This window comes from Aulonocara sp. 'chitande type north' Nkhata Bay, linkage group LG3, assembly GCF_057382095.1.
Source record: "Aulonocara sp. 'chitande type north' Nkhata Bay isolate Kocher_YH1m ecotype deep benthic linkage group LG3, A_spYH_male_GT1.1, whole genome shotgun sequence".
NCBI classification, from domain to species: Eukaryota; Metazoa; Chordata; class Actinopteri; order Cichliformes; family Cichlidae; genus Aulonocara; species Aulonocara sp. 'chitande type north' Nkhata Bay.
This window is the reverse complement of record NC_141346.1, coordinates 31407230-31426274: the sequence shown is the minus strand read 5'-3', so window position 1 is coordinate 31426274 and position 19045 is coordinate 31407230. Positions and strand designations below refer to the sequence as shown.

At 40.5% G+C, this 19045-nt stretch overlaps 1 protein-coding gene across 1 annotated transcript in view; it reads left to right on the top strand.

Moving 5' to 3' along the window:
* col4a6 (collagen, type IV, alpha 6) overlaps positions 1 to 19045 on the top strand; it is a 146463-nt gene that overhangs the window by 74552 nt on the left and 52866 nt on the right. The window contains exon 4 of the mRNA XM_086276454.1: positions 9501 to 9578. Within this exon, the coding sequence (XP_086132580.1) occupies positions 9501 to 9578 (78 nt within the window). The remainder of the gene's footprint in view (positions 1 to 9500; positions 9579 to 19045) is intronic.

Below are 19045 nucleotides of genomic sequence, written 5' to 3'. Positions count from 1 at the left end.
TGAGGAGTAATCCGAAGCGAACACAGCAGCCGCCCTGCACAGCGCTACCATTCCAGCGCGGCACAGAGACCCGCCGTGTTCCCTCGCAGGAAACAAGCATTGAAGGCGTTGGAAAGGGAGGGGGGATGAGTGAGTGCCTATCAGTGTAAGTGTATGTGTGTGCGTGTCCATAGTTCAGCTGAGACAGTGTCCTTCGGCCTATCAGGCTAAGTAAACAGTCCTCCAGCCAATTCAGGTGTCCTTGCATGGGATGGGAAGAATAGCCGTAACACAGTCGTTATCAGGGAGTGATTGTTCGGCTCCAGCCTTGGGCCTGCAGCTGGCGCCGTGATGGGGATCCGCAATGTTTATGTTGATTTTGTTAATTTCCATGCGAGCAGCCCAGGAGAATTTTCAGGCTCCTCTTTAACACTCCGACGCTGGTCTCTCGATCTCCCGTTGGAGAGTCGCGAGCCTCCCCATGATGGTATCAAACTTCTGTTCCATGGTGTTGTCATTCTTTTGATTCTGAGACCTCACAACTGCAGTGATCCGTTCCGCGATGTTTTCCAACTGTCGCTCAAGGGTCTCATTTTGAGCAGGCCTCTCTCTGATGTTTCCCCCCATACGCTCAATGGTGTTGTTTTGAGCCTTCACAGCAGCTGCAAGCATCTCCAAGGTGTTGACCATATTACGTTTGTTGTGAGAGATTGCGCCTCGTTTCGATTCCAGCGGGCAGCCTTGGGGGGGTTTGAACAGCCGGTTCCGCTCTCTTATTTCTCCGATAAACCAGGGCTAAGCCAACTCCGATCAGCATGAACCCTGTTATCAAGGTTCTGAATAGATAGATATCTTCAGCGTCCTCGATCGACAGTCCCGCCAGGCACATGATCCTCCAGTTCTGCCATCCGTCCATCGTGTATCCGGCAGGGAAAGTCCCTCCAGGGCACTCAGGCTCTCCCGAGCCCAGATTTCTCGTTGAGAAAAGGTTGCCAATAGCATTCAGAGACCAGTTCAGTTGATCAAATCCATAATTCTCTTTTAGGTTTTAGAGAACGACAGTGGGAGGCTATTCCAGGGAAAGTAATGCACACAAGACAAGACAAGGACATAGAGGCTAAGCAGGGAAGATAAGGGTGAGGAGGAGAGGAGAAAAGTGCGACCGCCTTCGCTGAGAGCTGAAGAAGAACTATACTGCTATGGTAGCCAACGTTTCAAATGCAGGTTTGAAAGGTTTGTGAGTGTACGCTTTATCCAAAACCTAGAGAGGGTTTATGCATGTTTACCACTGTGTGGCTGTAGATCAGGTCACCTACTGATCGGAAGGTTAGTGGTTCGATCCCTGGCTCCTCCAGTCTGCATGTCAAGAGTGTTAATGTCTATAAATGTAGTTAGGAAGCACTCAGTTTAGAGAAAGTGTGTGATTGGGTGAATGTGGCATGCTGTATAGAGCACTTTGAGTAATCCGGGAGAGTAGAAAAGTACTGTAAAAGAATCAGTCCATTCACTGTCTGAACAGAGTTACTTTTGCACTATTATGTTCTGGCACATGTTGTTATTGCATGGCTTGATTAAGGTACACATTAGGCTGACATCTGGGGCCAAAGCTGAAACTGTTCTGGGCCAGCACAGGGCCAGCAGTGTGTCTGCAACTGGCCCGTGGCTGCACACAACTTACACATTGCACACATACTGCAAAGAATGACGGCCCTTTGGTGGCGCAGATCAGGTAATCCACACATGGGCCAGCACAGGAATACCAGTGTGTCTGCAACTGGCCTTGTGCTGGCCCATGTGTGGGCCACCTTTGGCAAACCACATCTGCCCCACCAAAGGGTCGTCATTCTTTGTGGTATGTGGGCCATGTGTAAGCACATTGTGTGAGCCAGATCATATGTGATATCATATGTGATATCATATGTGAGCCATACCAATTTTGCTATGTGGGTATAAGTTGTAGAAAATGGATGGATGGATGTTTTATTATGGCACCAAAAACCACTTGATTAGCATTTGAAAAAACAAAACAGTGGTTTGGTTTGAAATATGGCTTACAAAATTGACCAAATATATTAAAAAAAGGAACTAACCAAATATGCTTTAAAGTGACAACACGGGGGCCTCTACAAGCCACAAGTCACTAGGTCCATCATTGCACAGAGACCAGTATACACCTTGTGCCTCTGACATACCTGTGAAACTGCCACTTCCCATGGTTCAAATGGTTAAACACTTTCACTTTTATAGTGTTTTAGAAGGTTATCATTTTACTTTTTTTTTTGCTCATATGCAGACTATTACCTTAATATGAACTGTTTAAGTGCTCACGCATTCCAGTTGACAATCAAACCACCCCATCATGTTAGAAGGAAGGAATTATATAACATACAAAGCAAACAAAGGTCTATCTCCCCCTTTTTTTAAAAGACAAAAAAAACAAAACTGCTACCTTGTTTTATCATGCATTGTTGTCTTACTTCTATAGCTTTAGAAGAGGCAATGCATATGATCTTAAGGGTAACCCTAGACTCAACTTTCTTCTGGATAACATCAGCAGATTCTATAGGAATGAAAAGGCAAGTCCAGACATCAGCCCCTACCCACGAGATGTGCCTCTCAGGTCTATGAAGAGCATGAAAGTAAAGACCCCCTGTCAGACATACACATACATTAAACGTGTTTGGAAAGTATACTGTGGGTAAACACTCAAGATTATTAAGTGAATATAAGTCAGAGTAGAAGTAAACACACAGTGTTGGATCCACGTAGATGATCATGAATAAACATGTTTAACAGTCTTTTGCGAGTAAACATTTGCAAATTGAAAGTTTCAGGCTTTTGTCTGGAGTGAGCTTGTTGTGTATCGTGGCAGATGTTGGATCTGACACTCGACCGTTGGAGGGGTTCTAGACCTGACACTTGACCACTAGTAAGCCTACTTTCAAGGATGCACTTCTGCTGCACCTGGGTCAGAAAAATGAAGGCAGCCATGTATTTAATTGGGCGCATAGCATGCCAAACAACTTAAACTTTGTTTAATATACAGTGAGCACATGTTGCACATTTACTTGATGCTGAAAAGAATTTAGAGAGCTCATATACTCTATACGATTACAATGAAACCTAGGGATGGGTATTGATAAGATTTTCACGATTCCGATTCCATTTTCGATTCTGTTTAACGATTCGATTCTTTATCGATTCCCTTATCGATTCTTTTTAAAAAAGGAGAACACTAAGGTCGATTAGCTTAGAACTTTGTTTTATATCTTCTCTTTGAACAAGATAGAAATTTAGGAGTAACATGGCCTTACAAACTCAACAGTGAGATCTTAAGAGATCCACAGCCTACGGCTCTTCAATGGGGTGTCACAGGGTCCCCAGGAAAAAACATTGTAAATGTAAAATAATAAAATAAATATTCTTCTGTAGCAATAACAAAGTATAACATAAATTATTCTGTAGCAATTACACAAGAATATCCAGTAATGTCCCTGCCTACAATTAAACACATTCACTTACTGAAAATCGGGACATCTGCTGTGGCAAATGGGTGCAAGCCTTTGACCACAAACTTAGTCACTGCTCGGTGACATTCGTCTATCCTGGCCTGAAAGGAGACGCTACCGGTAGACTGCAGCGAGAACTGCCAGCATCTGATCCAGACTCTGTCTCTCTCATCATGGTCACCTAAATGCACAGTAATAGCAGGTTTTGTAATAAGGCAGATCGCGCTAACATAATATGCACTGTTAGTTGATTATTTACTTGCCGCATTAACGGGAGAGGACGTGCAAACGCTGCTGCTGGATTGAGATTCACGAGTCCGGAGCGGAATTAAAAACACGACATTCATTTAAGGTCATCGCGTGTTTTGTGAGCAAATGCTTTTGCATATTCGTAGTGTTTCCTCCCTTAAATGAAACATCTACTTTGCAAGTATTGCAAGCTGCCCTGTTGTCATCCGTTCTCGTAAAGTAAAACCAAACTTTTGAGCGTTTGAGCCGCTTAGGCGCCGTGTTTCCTGCCAGGTAAATGACGCTCCGCAACGTGGTGACATCATTCGGGGCGACTGGAATTGATAAGGGAATATTTGCAAAAAAGACAAACAATTCCAAGGAATTGAAACAGTGGGAACCTGTTCTCAACAAGAACCGGGTTTCGATACCCATCCCTAATGAAACCTGATTACTGGGAGTACATGTTTTCCACTAATGGACGATTCAAGCAAGTCCACCACAAAGTCACAGACTATGTAATGTCCAAATCTCCCCTGGGATTAACAGTAGCACAAAAACCGCCCTCTGGGAGATTCAGGGACTGAGTTTTCATAGCCCTGCAGCTCCTGTAGGAGGACTGTGTAGGTGGGCCAGTAGTTTTTAAACACACCAGCTTCTCATGTTATGTTTCCCTTCTTTCTGTTTTACTTGCCTAGCTGCCTTTGTATCAGTGTCCTTGTTACCAATTTGTTTCCCCTACAGTTGGATGTAGTCTAAGTTTACCTTCCTGGACTGTCCCGGAGATTTTTGAGTTAAGAAGTTGTTCTTACCAGGAACTGCAACATATGGAGGACTAGTTGTTAGACCAGTCTTAGCTGGACTGCATAGCTGAACAAAGACTAAAACCTGCAGACCAAGATGCTGAAGTTAGCGTTCATTCTCTACAGACTCACTGTGAAACATGCTCTCATTTGTCGAAAAGTCTAAGTCTGTGAGAAATGTTTGAGTTACTTGAGAGTTAATTTTAACCCTGTAACACAAGAAGGCTTGCTTCTGTCTTCACTCCAGCAATGAAGTATCTTTTGCTTTTATGTTGTCCAGCAGCAGAAAGTGCTCAGCACGCCTTAAACACACGAGAGAACACAAGAGATGATCAAGTAGCATTCACATTGTGAAGCTCATTGTCCTGATATCTTCACCTTTTCTATGAGATAATCTTAGCTGTCTGTAGCTCTGTAAGTGTGTGTGTGCTGAGTTTCATAGAGAGGAAAATTTGACTGTTCTGTCATGTTTAAAGGTCTCCTTTGACATTTATGTTTGAGCTTTAGGGTGTTGGGATTAGCAGTACAGTGTAATACCTGTGTCTGCTTGTCCAAATGTACTCACGTGTTCCTGTTAACAGTAGTTCTTTGCCGCGTGCACGTGACTATGTTTTGTCTCTCCGCGTTCACCGTTACATCACTCGGCTTCTACTCTTGAGTTTTTTCCCCCGCTGATCTGCAGCTTAGCATCTGTTTGCACATATCATCCCTCATCTTTAAAGTCTGGGTGTGGACAGAGGGAAGTGAACAAGCACCAGTGCCCAAGCACATCTCCGCCCTGCTCAGGTGGAACCTGGATTAGAGCCCAGAAGTGAGGATCCCGGGGACAAAGAGAATCTGAATCAGTGCTCTCTCATTCGACAATACACCAGGAAGAAATTGTGGTTTAACAAAAGAAGGATAACAGACCCAAATCAAAAGTTGAAATCTGAGAACTGAGATGCACAGACTATTAATCAGCATCAAATCTGAAGTCTCTCCTTTGCTTTTCTTTCTTTTGCTATTATTTTCTAATTCCATAGATTTCCCATCATCCTTGCCTCTTTTCCTTTAAAAAAATATTTTAAAGATTTCATTGTGATTAGGAAAAATGCTCCAAATCACTTGCTGTGCTTCTATTTTTAGCTTCTTGTCTCTTTAGCCTCTTTGCCAAAGGTTCAATCTGAGCACCCTCCCTATTTTTTTTTTTTGGTCTCCCCCCATTCCTACTTTCTCTTTCTCCCTTTTTTCTCCCTCTCTTGTTTCCCTCTCTGTTGCCCTCCTTCTGTCATTGTGATTAGACCAATAGAGGAGATCAGAGGGAATAAAAGCATGACCAGCACCAATGACCTTTCCCCTCCTTCTCTCTTTCTCTCTCCCTACTCTGTGCCAAGCTCACTTTCTCATTGTTGTAAAATTTCCTCTACTTTTTTTTCTCTACAATCACACAATGCAGCAGCAGCAGTTGTAGTACTTGTAGCAGGTGAAGTTGCCAATAGTATTCTTTGGTCTGTCCTTCTCTATTAATATTCTTTGCTAAAAATATTTATAAACTTTGTCTTCTAGAAAAAAATGCCTAATTCCAGGAATCTCTCTAGTTTTATACTCAAAGAAATTTTAAAGCCATTTGGATTGGAACTTTTGAGCGAACCTCAACCTTGATTATTGCTCTCACAGTCTGGGGTCATATGATCTAATACAGAAAACACATAAGCTCCACCCTGCAAACTTTCAAACCTCATCACAACATATCCTCATCCACATCTGTCCTCTTCATCTTCGTCAGATGTCAACTGACGTCTTTCTATCCGTCTCTCCTCTTCATGAGCAGTCAGTGAAATGTCAGCCAAGACCCTCGAGTTTGACCCTGGAGAGAGGTTCAAACAGCTGTTTCATATAGAGCATTTTTTCTTGGGTTCACACAGAAACAATCAAGACTGCAACACTTTATTTGAGCAGGTGACAAAATTTCAGGCATCATCAATAAATTCAGAGATCCATACGAGCACTCGCAGATTTCGTCTATCTCATCATCGGATCCATAAGCACGGATGGATGTGTTTGGGTTTTTTGAAGTTTACAGAGCCTCGTGTAGTTTAAGACTCATGGGTCAGCTTATAAAGGTTCTCTCTCTCTCTCGCTGTCTCTCTCTGGGTGGCCTATAAACTCCAAAAGAGCCGTGTGATGTTCCATAGATATCTCAGGAATGGAACCCAAAAGGTTAATCTGCAGTTCACTTGGAGTTTATAAGCTGCAAAATAGACATGTTCAGGCCTGTGATGACCGGGGAGTCTCTATCATCTGATGCATTGTTGTTCAGTGCCAACAAACTGACATGTAGTGAAGATTTTTTTAGTTTTTGGCCCTCTGAATAAAAAATAAACTTGCCTCTGAGGTCCACATCATTACAACTGAAAACCCTAACCCTTTATTTTGAAGAAAGGCAAACTGGACTTTTTTGGGAAAACTGAACAGTTTTTCATGAGCAAAAGTTATCTGTGTTCCTTGACAAGGCAATCTAGAAATAGAAAGTGACATATTCTTATTGGATGGGATTAGAGTAAGAGTTAAGGTTGGGGTCTTGACTGATGATGACCCAAAAAGTCAGACAGTTAAGGTCAAGAATAAAACTTTATGAGCTTTTCTGCAAATTTCTGCAGATACAACAACATATAAACCACATTCATTTTTTTACCATTAATATGTAACAGATATAATAAAATCAAAGTGTATGACTGAAGAGTTGAAGTTACACCTTTCTAGAAGGTAAATCTGCATCTGAACGTCTTTTCCTTCAGTATTTATAAGCAGTAAAAGATGTTTATCAGCGTTTCGTATTGCATGATCTTTGTTTCAGTTTTTGTAAGTTCATGTAGGATTCATATTCTTGAGCTTGAAATCCGTTCCAGTAGTGGATGTTCATATTACATATTACAAGTAATCCCTGTGACCTGAAAGGCTTTAGACTGCTCTGAATGATCAGTTTCAGACAGCTTTAAGACATCCTAGGCACACCAGCTACACCATCAGCCAATCAGAGGAAAGTTGTCTCAGGAGACAGGAGCTAAAACAGCTTGTTTCAGAGAGAGAATGGACTGCATCGAGGCACCGAGATAAGATAAAGAGGGATCAGTTTGAACTGTGAATCATGCAAAGCTACTCTAGGGCACTCCAAGAATAAAAATATGTCATTTAGAAATTTACACAAAAGGTCTACTTTAAAGTGAGATTGCTTGTTGAGGCCGCTGCTTGAACATTAAAATAAAACTTTATCTATTATAATTAAAAAAAATTTTCCATAAGGACCGAATCTCATATAGAAAAGCTCCTGTAAATGCAGATCACCAGAGGAGTGTTTTAGAGCTTCAGTAGCCGAATGTCACGCACACTGAACCTGTGTTGAGTGCAGATAAATGAGAAAACACAAAAGTCATTTGGAAGAAGTCAATGCACACACATCAGACATCATTACTGTATGAACTCTGTGTGAGCATGCTGCTTCTCTTACTGGCTGAGTTATGCTGACATGTGCTTCTCTCTGCTGCTGTTTCAGAACCATGAACAGCACTTTTAGTTGCATGCTAGTTGTATGATAGTTCTTCTACTTAACCTGACCATGTGAGCTCTCAACTGATACCATCACTACCTAATACACATGATAAAAAATAATCATAATAATAATGAAAAATACCCAACAAATGTTATAAAAAATCGGCAAACTCCTCCCATCCTCAATCCCGAGAATCAGCACAACCCTAGCGTGCCGTCACATGGCGCAATAATAGTAATAATAACTGTTGAATCGGAAGTTTCTCTCACTGAAAGTGTTTCAGGCTTATTTGTACGCTGACATTAGATCAGATCTCAGATTGTAACTTGAATGCTGGTTTAATCTCTTAACCCCCAACGCCCCCAGATACTGGGGCAAAAGGCAGGAGATGGGTTAGACGTCGGGGCTTAAGAGGTTAAAGCTGGTTTGTATTACAGTTGCGGTCACGTTGGGTTACTTTCAGGTTTGAGGTCACAGAGAGTACAGTCTGGCCTTCTTTAATGCTCGGTGGCCATCAGAAAAAGGTTGTGTGAAGCTGTATCACACAGTGTCCTTGTCATGCTTTGAAAAAGCAGTCCACTCTGATTATGATGGGCTGTTAGTTATGGAGTATAATTAGTCATGCAAAACCGATAAATGCAGAGCCGCGCTTCTTTAAAAACATCGACCACACTTTGCATTTCATGTTGTGAGAACCTTTGAATCCTCCCAATTCAGCATAAATTCAGGAAGCTTTATGAGCCAAGCCTTTAACATGCCGATTGGTACGTTTTGTTATTTAAGCTAATAACAAAGTTGGATTACGATTAGATTCATCCATAAAGCTTTCATTTATTCACTAATACAGACTCTCTTATTTGCCAAATATGAAGCCTCGCCTCTGGCTGAGAAAGCAAACCGGTCACAATGACATTATGATGGCGCCCTGCAGGGTGAAGGGTTTCCCCATCACTGGTTCTGCAGTCTTGGTTCGGTTTTGGACTTGTCACAAGTGCAACAGTGCAACTGGATAATAAACACCATACAGAACGTGATGGCACACATTGTGTTTGGAGAATACATAAAAGAAATTCCTGCACTTCATCAATAAGCACCTCTGCCTTCTCTAAATCCACCTTAACAACTTTTGACCTTTTTAAAATTACATCAAATTTGTCAGTGTCTGGCAGCTGCAGCAGCAGCAGATATTGTCGGTGTGACTCATTGCGTTGTTTACTCATTGCGTTGCTGTGTTTGATTGTTGCCATATTTTTATCAAGGTGTTTGAAGTGGTGCTCTTGCAGCGGCGTGTTCAGTGTCATACTTTTATACCCCACAGTTCCACTAAAAGGAGGGAGAGGATGTCTCGCCCACTTTGGATAAACACCTGAAAGTTTGATCTGGAACAGCTATCGCATATCTCATGCATTTCCCAGAATTTCTTTCTAATTTGTCACCTTTTTATTTCTTCAGGGTGGCAAGTTTGATGAACCATGTGACGGCTTGGACTGCAGCAGAGGGTGCAGGTGCTTTCCAGAGAAAGGAAGCAGGGTGAGTATTTCACAAGTTTTCAACTGTGTACTCTCCTCTGGAGTTTGGGGAAATGCTTTCCATTTCATGTCCTCTTCACTTGTTTAAGTCCAATAACAACACCTGAGAAACTTATCGCTTGGTTTTTAGGGATGTTTGAAAGTCTTCAACTTGGTAGCAAAGTCTGTGTTGAACCCAGTTTCTCAGATAGTTGATGGATCTAAGAAGTTCTTAGTTCAGCTAAACTCTTATTAGTAGATATTTAAAATTTTATTATTAAAAACCTGCAACAAAGTAGTTTTAAAGTTGCTCATGTACATGTACATTTCTCTGTACTTTCCTTCTAGAGAAAGATGTATGTCTTTCTAAAATCGGTGGAATACGAACACATCAAAGTATCATCAGAAATTATAAGATGCCTAAGACAGCTCAGACTGTGTTAAAGAATAAAGGTGGTCACACCAAATATTGTCTTTCAAGCTTGTTAAAATTGTAGAGCCTGTGTTTTTTCCCTTTTCTCTACTGCATTTCTATATGTTTATGCATCCAAAATGAGGGCTGGCTGCAGACTCTGGCACAGTTTTGCAAAAAGAAAAAAACAACTTCAAGTTTCACAGTTGTTCACTCGATGTTAGGAACTATTAAACACTCCTTTATTCATCTAGAGTCATCGTCGTTATCTTACTTAATCTTAATTTTGTTATCTGGCAGCTTTACAGTCACACAGAGGAGTTTATTGTACTGATAACTGCACTGATCCTCTTTGAAGTTTCAGTTAATTATGGTTTTTACTCTGAGGAAACAAGTACATTACCTTCATTTAATTAAGGAATAATTACCTCGAGGCTTCAGTTCAAGGCCTTATCTCTCTCCATCGTACAGCTACATACATTAACACCCAGAAACATTATCGCTATTTGACACGTATCAAAGCGACGCCTGTATCAGACTGTGTAATGCAAGCTCCGACAGTTCTCATCAATAGCTGTAAATGTGGTTTCTCCAGAAGACGAATCAACGAGTAAACACAAAACAGCATGTGGCTCCGGGCGAGGAACTTATTTTCTCATCACCGCTACCATGAAATTAACAATAACATCCAAACAAAGGCTGGCAGAATATGATGGAATCAGCTCACTGATTAGTGGTGATGACACATACGCACAGTATATATCACCCGTCATCTGTTTGCACTTCAGTATCGAGCAAAAGAGCGGCTGACTCCTCTGATTTATGGCTGGAATTTAAGAGGAAACTTTTAAATGTCAGTGTGATCCTGCTGGTCTCTAATAAATTACTGTACGAGGTTTTAAAACAGCTTCAGCATCATCGGGCCAGACGGGTGCTGCAAACAAACACAAACTCTCTAAAACAACAGAAGGTGGCGATATTAATGCTTCCAATACAAACTGCTGCTTTATTAGCAAGATTTACAGTTTTTTACAGTCGCTAACAAGCGCCTACCCATACTTCAGATACTTTTTCTAAACTCTTAACACAGACCCACACCTACAAAACACAATTGGCCAAATGGATAATATCCTTCCCAAAAATACACTTTGTTAAATATATACTAACTCCTCATTTCAAAATTAGAACACATCGTTCTCTGCACACACTAACTGTACAAAAACTCTATAAATCTGACTCAAAATGAAATTAGTCTGTCAAAGAATAACACTTGTTTTCACTCCACAAGGTACATGCAGTCAATCAAAGTACACCAGGTTTCAAAATACTGGCTATTATTGACATTACAAAAACTGCATAGACTTTTATGTTTCAGTTTCACAGGTATTTGCATGCGAAACATGCAATCCACCATATTGACACCAGAAATGTCTTGGTTGGTAACTGTATGTCCACATGTACAGTAATGTTCACATTCAAAAGCATTCCAGTAAAAAGCAAACAAGTTTTTGTTTCTTTACTGTTTACCACAGGAGGTACAGTAGAAACACGGTATGATAGGACAGAGAAAGTTTTACAGTATTGCTTACAGTGAACAAAATATCCATGAAACACACAGGAGCATTCTGAACAAAAAAACAACAGCAAAAAGCCAAGATAAAAAGGGGGGGAGGGGGAGGGGGGCTAAAAAAAGGCAAAAGATTTGCATCTAATCTCTGCGATCTTCAGGGTTAGGCCACATGTTTTCATCAACATCACATCTGATGTTATCCAAGTCGATGCACCTGGGATAAAACCGCCTGGTATGTCGGATCCACCGACATATCATTGCAGAAGCAGAGGTTTTTATACTGTATCTAAGGTTTGGAATATTGTTTTTGCTATTGTGGGATGTTGTGTGTTAACATTCGTAGATACTACAAGAACAGTCCATAGTTTTGTTGGGAGGTATAACTTGTCTGTTAAGAAAATGTAAGCATTGTGGAAATGTGTTCACTGACTGCATATTGGGTGAACACGACATGAAATGTGTGAATGGTATGGCCACAACAGACCGATGCTGTGCTAATTGTGTTTAGAGTTTTGCAAATGTGACAACTGTTTGGACAAACGCTTGTTAGCGACTGTAAAAAACTGTAAAAATGAGTAAATCACAGTTGCTACAGCAATAAAACATCAGCCATAGTTTTAAATGTTGCTTTTGAGTCAGAATCGACCGAGTGCCGGCGTTAAAAAAAAAAAAACAGTACACAAAGAGAGCGAAGTCATAAGATTAATGTAAGAAATGGGAGCCTGTTACATATATATTTCTGAGAGTTCTCATTTTATGAAACAGGGAATATTTAAATGAAGAGCACAAACTGATTTACTCATGTTTGCGACAGTTTTCTGCCAATTGTTTTTTTTTGGGGTTTTTTTGTGGTTAACATTGAAATGAACTGCTTAGAAAACAGCAGAACCACGCCTATGAGCGCTGTTTGAGGATTACACACTATTTTACCCTGCTTTTTAAATCTTACACTCTTGTCACTGCTCTTTGAGCTTTACTTTGTTCCAAATCAGTAACTGAAAGTGCACTAGAACGAAGTGAAAGTGTCATTCTTTTAAACTTTTTTTTATTCCTCAGAAAAATCCTATTTATCCTTGGATTTTTCCCTCTCGGGCTACAAACTGGGTTGTTGATGGGTGAGGCCACCGGTATTACCCTTTAAATGAAGCATGAAAAAAACAGTCGATCTATCCATCCAAAAATCCATAAATCCATCCATCCATCCTCTTCTGCAGAGGTCGTCTCCAGGTACTCTTGCTTCCTCCCACAGCCCAAAGACATAGATGTAGTCGTGTTGGGTTAATCGGTGAGTCTAAATTGTCCACAGGTGTGAGTGTGAGTGCAAATCAGTGAGCATAATCCAAATATTAAATAGTGAAACGCAGCAAAAATCCTTTTAGTATAAATAAACAGGATTTGGTTGTTGCTGCTTATCTAAAATAGCCCTGTTTTTCTTATGTAAATCAGTGAATCGTGCTCTTCAATAAAACAGCAAATTATTATTAGATCATTTCCAAAATTAAATCCCTGCTTAGACGTCCTGACTAAAGCCAGACTAACTGTGAGCTCGGTCTCTTTCAGCCTTTATCCAAACAGCAATTACTGTCTGACACAGCAGCCCTACACTTACTGCCTGCTAACTGTACACCACTTTAGGTAAATAACATGGTGACGAGTGTCGCCTTACCCGTAGGTAAATGTAGGTAAATGATACAGCTCAGGTAATGCCACCTACCTCTGCTCAGCCCCTCTGATAAGCCTAAATGACACAGCCGCTGTGTCTTTAACTGTTACTGTTGGGAGCCGTTTGAGCGGGAAGGTGCTCATTTGTCTCTTTTCAGTTTTACTTTTGTAGTTAGAGCTCAGAGAGCTCAGGCATGCTCCCGATAACGGCCGTTAACGGACGCCCGACTGGGTTCTGTCAGCTGAAGCGTTGAACACAAAGCGAGGTTTAAAGGAGACTCGAGTTATGCCACAAAGGAAAGTTTTTAAATCTCTGTTTCTAAACTTAAAGCAAACCAGTGCTCACAGACCTAAACATTAGCTGTTTGCTTTCAAGGTTGTTTCTCTATAAAGGAATTAAGGGAGCATATTTATGTTTTTGCCTTCAGTGAATGTTATTTATGTATGTACATGTATACAGTGTCTAACAAATGATTAGACCACTAACTAAACGCAATGTTTATGTGACAGCTGCCCTAAATTAACTGTACTAGTAATCGATTTTGAATGTTTCTGTAATGGTTAATCGAGGAATATGTGCAACATCCACAATTAAAATTGTGTTTTTAATGTAAAATATAATTATTATTATTGTAGCCACGAATTGTTTAAATTCAATTAAAGCACAAAAAGTTTGGGAGCCGTTGGGTTAGAAATGACAGATGAATTCCTTCAGGTTTCATTAATGGTCCAGAAAAATAAAAACAACAAAAAATACTGTTGAATGTTGAAAGTCAAGTACAACAGAAAAATAGATAAACTGGATTACTTAATTATTGGTGATCAGTAAGTTGTTTTTAAAGTTCACATTAGACCAATAAAATATAAAGAAATGAGGGCTGGCTCAAGACTTTTGCACAGAACTGTGACTCAGTTTTGAGTTTAAGTACACTCCCGCCTCAGTGGGACTCTAAAAACAGTATCCCAGCATCGATCGTCGTCACGCTCATACATGATGTAAACATTCAGACAAGTAAAAAGATATTCAATATTTCACAGATCATTATCTTTAATTGGGTTTTAAGATCTTTCCCGATATTAAAGACGAGTGGAAGTTCTGCTATCTTGCATCTGCAGCCTCGCAGGCCCCCCTAAATCCTCCTGAAGACATCTCTAATGCTCTTTACCTTGTAAATCCCACTTTAATGGCTTCTCCCCGAGTTCCTGTCACAGCCCTGCCTCTCCAGACACACAGCAGTGAGATGTTTCTACAGTCTGTCAAATATCTTCCTCTGATTTCCTCTTGATAAGTTTGCTTTGGACGAGAAACAGTCAGCCGGCGCTGTCAGGATTTCAGCCGGACGTGAATTGCGTTTATCATCCCGGAGCTGTTTCTGCTGGAAACTTTGTCAGCTTTTATTAACATAGTAAAAAAATGGATGTGCTGATATGAATCAAAGATAGTTGAGGGTAACTGACAACGTTTAAATGTTGTCGCGTATGTTTTGTGCAGATGTGCTCTTGAACCCTTAAGGGGAACTTTTATGTTTTTCTTAAATTTCCTATCTGCACACAAGGACGTCTAAGAACCGGAACAAATGAGGGGGTTTATCAGGAGTTCATCTCACAAAGAAAAAGCAGCACTCTCTATTTATCAGATACTTTGATAGTGGAGAAAAAGCACAACATACCACGAACCATCACTCTTCCATGCATCGATCTCTTATCAGTTGCTCTTTAAGCTGCCTTAGTTTGCCCACAGCTGCTGCACATCAGCACGCTGCATCTGATGTAGTGTTAGCTTACAGCACCTCATTGAATCCACATACATCCCACCTACACCATAGCGGCATAGTGATGTCCACGTTTGCAATGTTACTGCTGGTGTCGCTACATTGATCCGCCTTCACGAGCAGAGCTGAGCTGTTTATGTTGGACTGGAGTTAATAACTCTTGGTCAGTTACTTAAAAAAGAAAAAGATTTCGGAAGAGACTAGACGTGCGGTAATAGACACATCGGCCGATCGACCACCAGAGGAAGATATTTTATTTGAAGCCAACATGAGAAGAATCATGGGAAAACATTTAAAGAGACATCAAAAACACATTTACATGTAAATACATATCAGTCACCAAGCTTAATTGTTTCCAGCGTAGAAGGAGCCTGGGAGGTACTTCATACCTTCTTTGTATTACCTCCCCCTGCTGATACTGTAACTTGAGCATGCATGTCCGTTTCACGCTTTGGAGAGGCAAAGCTTGACATCTACACGGTGGTGGACCAGCGTCTATTACACGCTGTGCCGTGATACTGGGTTGGACTGAGTTGCATTTGTGCAAACTAGATACAATTCATTACAATACAGTTATACTTGTGCTAATAAATGGACTGTAAACATACCGTACAGTGTTTATATTACTAACAAGCAGAAACATGACAGCGGTTAAATTACATCCTCTAACCCATTGTATTTTAAAGTGTGACATATGTGACACAGCATATGAAAACCAGGCCAAAAGGACAAGTTTTCAGTTTCATTACATTTTTTTATGATTCCTAAAACTTTGAAATTAACACGAGAAAATGGAAAAGTTGCCAGCATCACCTTATAACTGAGAGGTTTGCTAGATGAGGTTTTATTTGCATTTTATCTATGAGAAACTATTCAAAAAACTACAGTTTGAACACAGATATGCAGACAGTGATTAGAAACACCAGAGCGCAGCACTACTGCAATTCTTTGGTGGTTTTTTGCTGTGCTGTGGCACATGTTGGGAGTTGAATATAGAGACCAGTAGAATCTCTTATAATATATGTGAAGCTACAGCTAAGAAGAGCTGGTGGAAATGAGGGAAATGCATAGGTTTAGCGTGGCTCTGTTCAGTGGTAGCATAAGTGCTCAAAGTGGTGAAACAGATGAAGTAGAGCAATCTTTTTTTAAATTTTCCTTAGCTTGTTATTGTTGAGTTTCTTTTATGTTTTCACCTGTTGTTCAGTAGAGGTGAAACTGCTTATTTTTGATTAAGTGTAACTATCTTCTTGACTAAGTAAGCCCCACTTAAATGTAGTCTGCAGTGTGGGAAGTTCCAGATTTGCAGCAGCAAATTATTATTAAAACACCGACTGTTATTATATTTGGGATTCAGTCACCCAAGTGCTAATCATGTTACCTAGCTACATGTAAGTTTGGCCAAGTTTTGATGGCTTTAGAGCCATGGCATCTAAACTATGACAACATGAATGGCTTCTTATTTTACACAAACGATGAAGACTAAATGATCGAACTGCTTTAATATGAGGTTATTATTCCTGCACTTTCCCCAATTTCTCCCTCCAAACATCCAGAAAGACAAAAACTTTACACTGACTTTATTAATAAAATTAGTTTGGTTATCCCTTTTTTCTTTCTGTAAGTCTTTGGAAGTTCCCCTCATTCAGTAAATCACTCGTTTTAGAACGTGTGATGTACAGCGTCTCATTAAAAAAATGTGTTGGGTGTATATCAGTCGTTGACCTTTTAAATATTTGTGATACTTGCATTTGTTGTTCGTGTTTTCCCATGACAATTTTTTTGGCTCATACCTACCCACATCTGTGCGAACAGCACTTGAGGGCACTTTACCTGGAACGGTGGGCAGAGCCAGCATGCCTGGGCGTAAAAATATCAATAGAATAATCATCAGCAAATAAATGTGGCATGTAGCAGACATCTGGTAATAAAGAAAAACAAGTACAAAAAAACCAACCAAATATGTCTTCCCTGTCAGCTTCGCAAACTTAGAAAGGATAAAGAGGCTTTTATATGTGGCATTACATAACACACTGATGTTTTAGTTTTTAGTTTCATTAGATTTGCACGACGGCTTCAGTTTTTCTTCCACTTAAAAAGTCCTGAGGCTCTGAGAGGATACAGAGCAGAAGTGTTTGAAATCTTGTGTTCACATGTTTCCGTGATGTTTTTTGTTCGGTGGATTTAACATGGATCTATTAAGTCCAAAAACATCCTCTCCAACTGGGTGAACCTCGAGGGTCAAAGGGCAGCCCTGGGGACGACAGGATGGTTTGGTTGGGCTTTTCAAATTAAAGAAAGATCAGGAAGCATGTGTTTTATTTAATTTTGTCAGGCCTTTATCTGTGCTGATCAGAAACAGAGACAGAGGGGAAAAGACTTCCTGATTTTGCCGAGGGTCCAGAGGGGTCAGCTCAACATTTTCTGTGTCGTGCTGGAGTGAAGCTCTTCACACTGTCAGCTGCAATATGTGAGTGGCTCACTCAAGAGAAAGACTGCAGAGGCTGATGCTATTGAAGGCGTCTCACTGGTGCTACAGTCAGGTCCAGCCACCTCCTACCTGCAGCCGGGTGATTGGGTTATTTAGCTTAAATGAGGAGTCTTGCAAAGAGACTGATGCTCAGAAGTGATGCAGCACAAGCTGAGATATTCATTCTTGCATCAGCATGACAGCATGAGATGAGGTGACTTTACTAACATACACCTAAAGCTAAACAAACTTATCATTCTTTGAGGTTTCATACCCACAACAGGGAATCAATAAATAAAAAGACATGAATATTTAAGATGACAGAGAAGGTTCTGGTAGCTCATTGCGCAGACTGTCCAGTTTTTTAACTGTAACTGTTTTAAAAAAACGACATTTCTATAGTAGAAAGAGAAAACCATGAAAAACATTTCAGTTTAATTGTTTATTGCTTAATTACTCTGTGTAGTATGAATGGTTTCAAGCAAGAAGCTTGAAGACACTTTGTATATAGTTTATTTTATGTAATATTAAATTCTGAACTGTAAATGTAGTCTATTTCAAGGAAGCAAGTTTTTATTCAGTATTTCCATAAATCCTTATTTTTATGGATTTACTACGACTAGTGAGAACACACATGAGGTTTAAGGCCTGGACAATTTTGAGAAGATTCGACTCCCACATACCGACAGACTGTTAGTAACTGACATATGAAACCGCCTCGCGTTTGACACGATCTAACCTAATGAGGTGAGACCTCAGCATTGACTCAAGTACATATGTGTTTGACTTGTGCCATAATCATGCTGGTTAGTTCGGTCTTGGTCTTTAAGTGAATTGGTTGTACATGTAGCAACTATTGCATAGTGTTAGAGGTTCTCAAGAAGTACCTTCCCAGTGCAGATGCTCCTATTTTGGATATTTTCCTGTGAGCATCTTGTAAATGTTACTAACGGTAGTGTAAGCTGATCGTAAGGGCTGCACACTTGCTTGATAAGCCCTTCAATTGATGGCCTAGAAAAGGTTGGCAGATACGTTATTGTTTCTCAATCGTTATCCTTTTATCTGCGGTTATTAACAGCTGATTCCAGTTATCAGTTTTAAGGATGGGCATGGTGCAACTTTAAATGATGGATGTATTTGTTTTTTTATGCTGTTGGCTTGCCAAGGCTGGCAAAGGTGCTTATTTGAAGCCTCTAACATGCAAATTTTTTTTCTTCAAGTTGGTTCAAATGAATTTGTCTTTCAGTGTCTGTCAGTCCTGACAGACTGCGCCAAATTTGAAACTCTGTTCAGGAGAAAAGAAACAGACACACTCTCTGTCTCGCATGGAGACAGACAACAAAAAGGGGGCAGGGATAAAGGATGAATGTAGAGGAAGGTAGAGCGTCTACCTCGGCTAAAGTGAGATGAAGGCATAGGGATAGTAGATGTGTGTCACGGTAGGATGAATCCCCTATGAGGCCGCTCGATGAAAGGCTCCCTGAGGCCTTTACCTTCAGAAAAGATAAGGACACACTGCTCAGACTGTTTGTTCGTAATCCCTAAACAAAGGAGGAGGAATTGGCAGAGAAATAACAGTTTCAAAATGGATTAAGTTTTCTGTCAC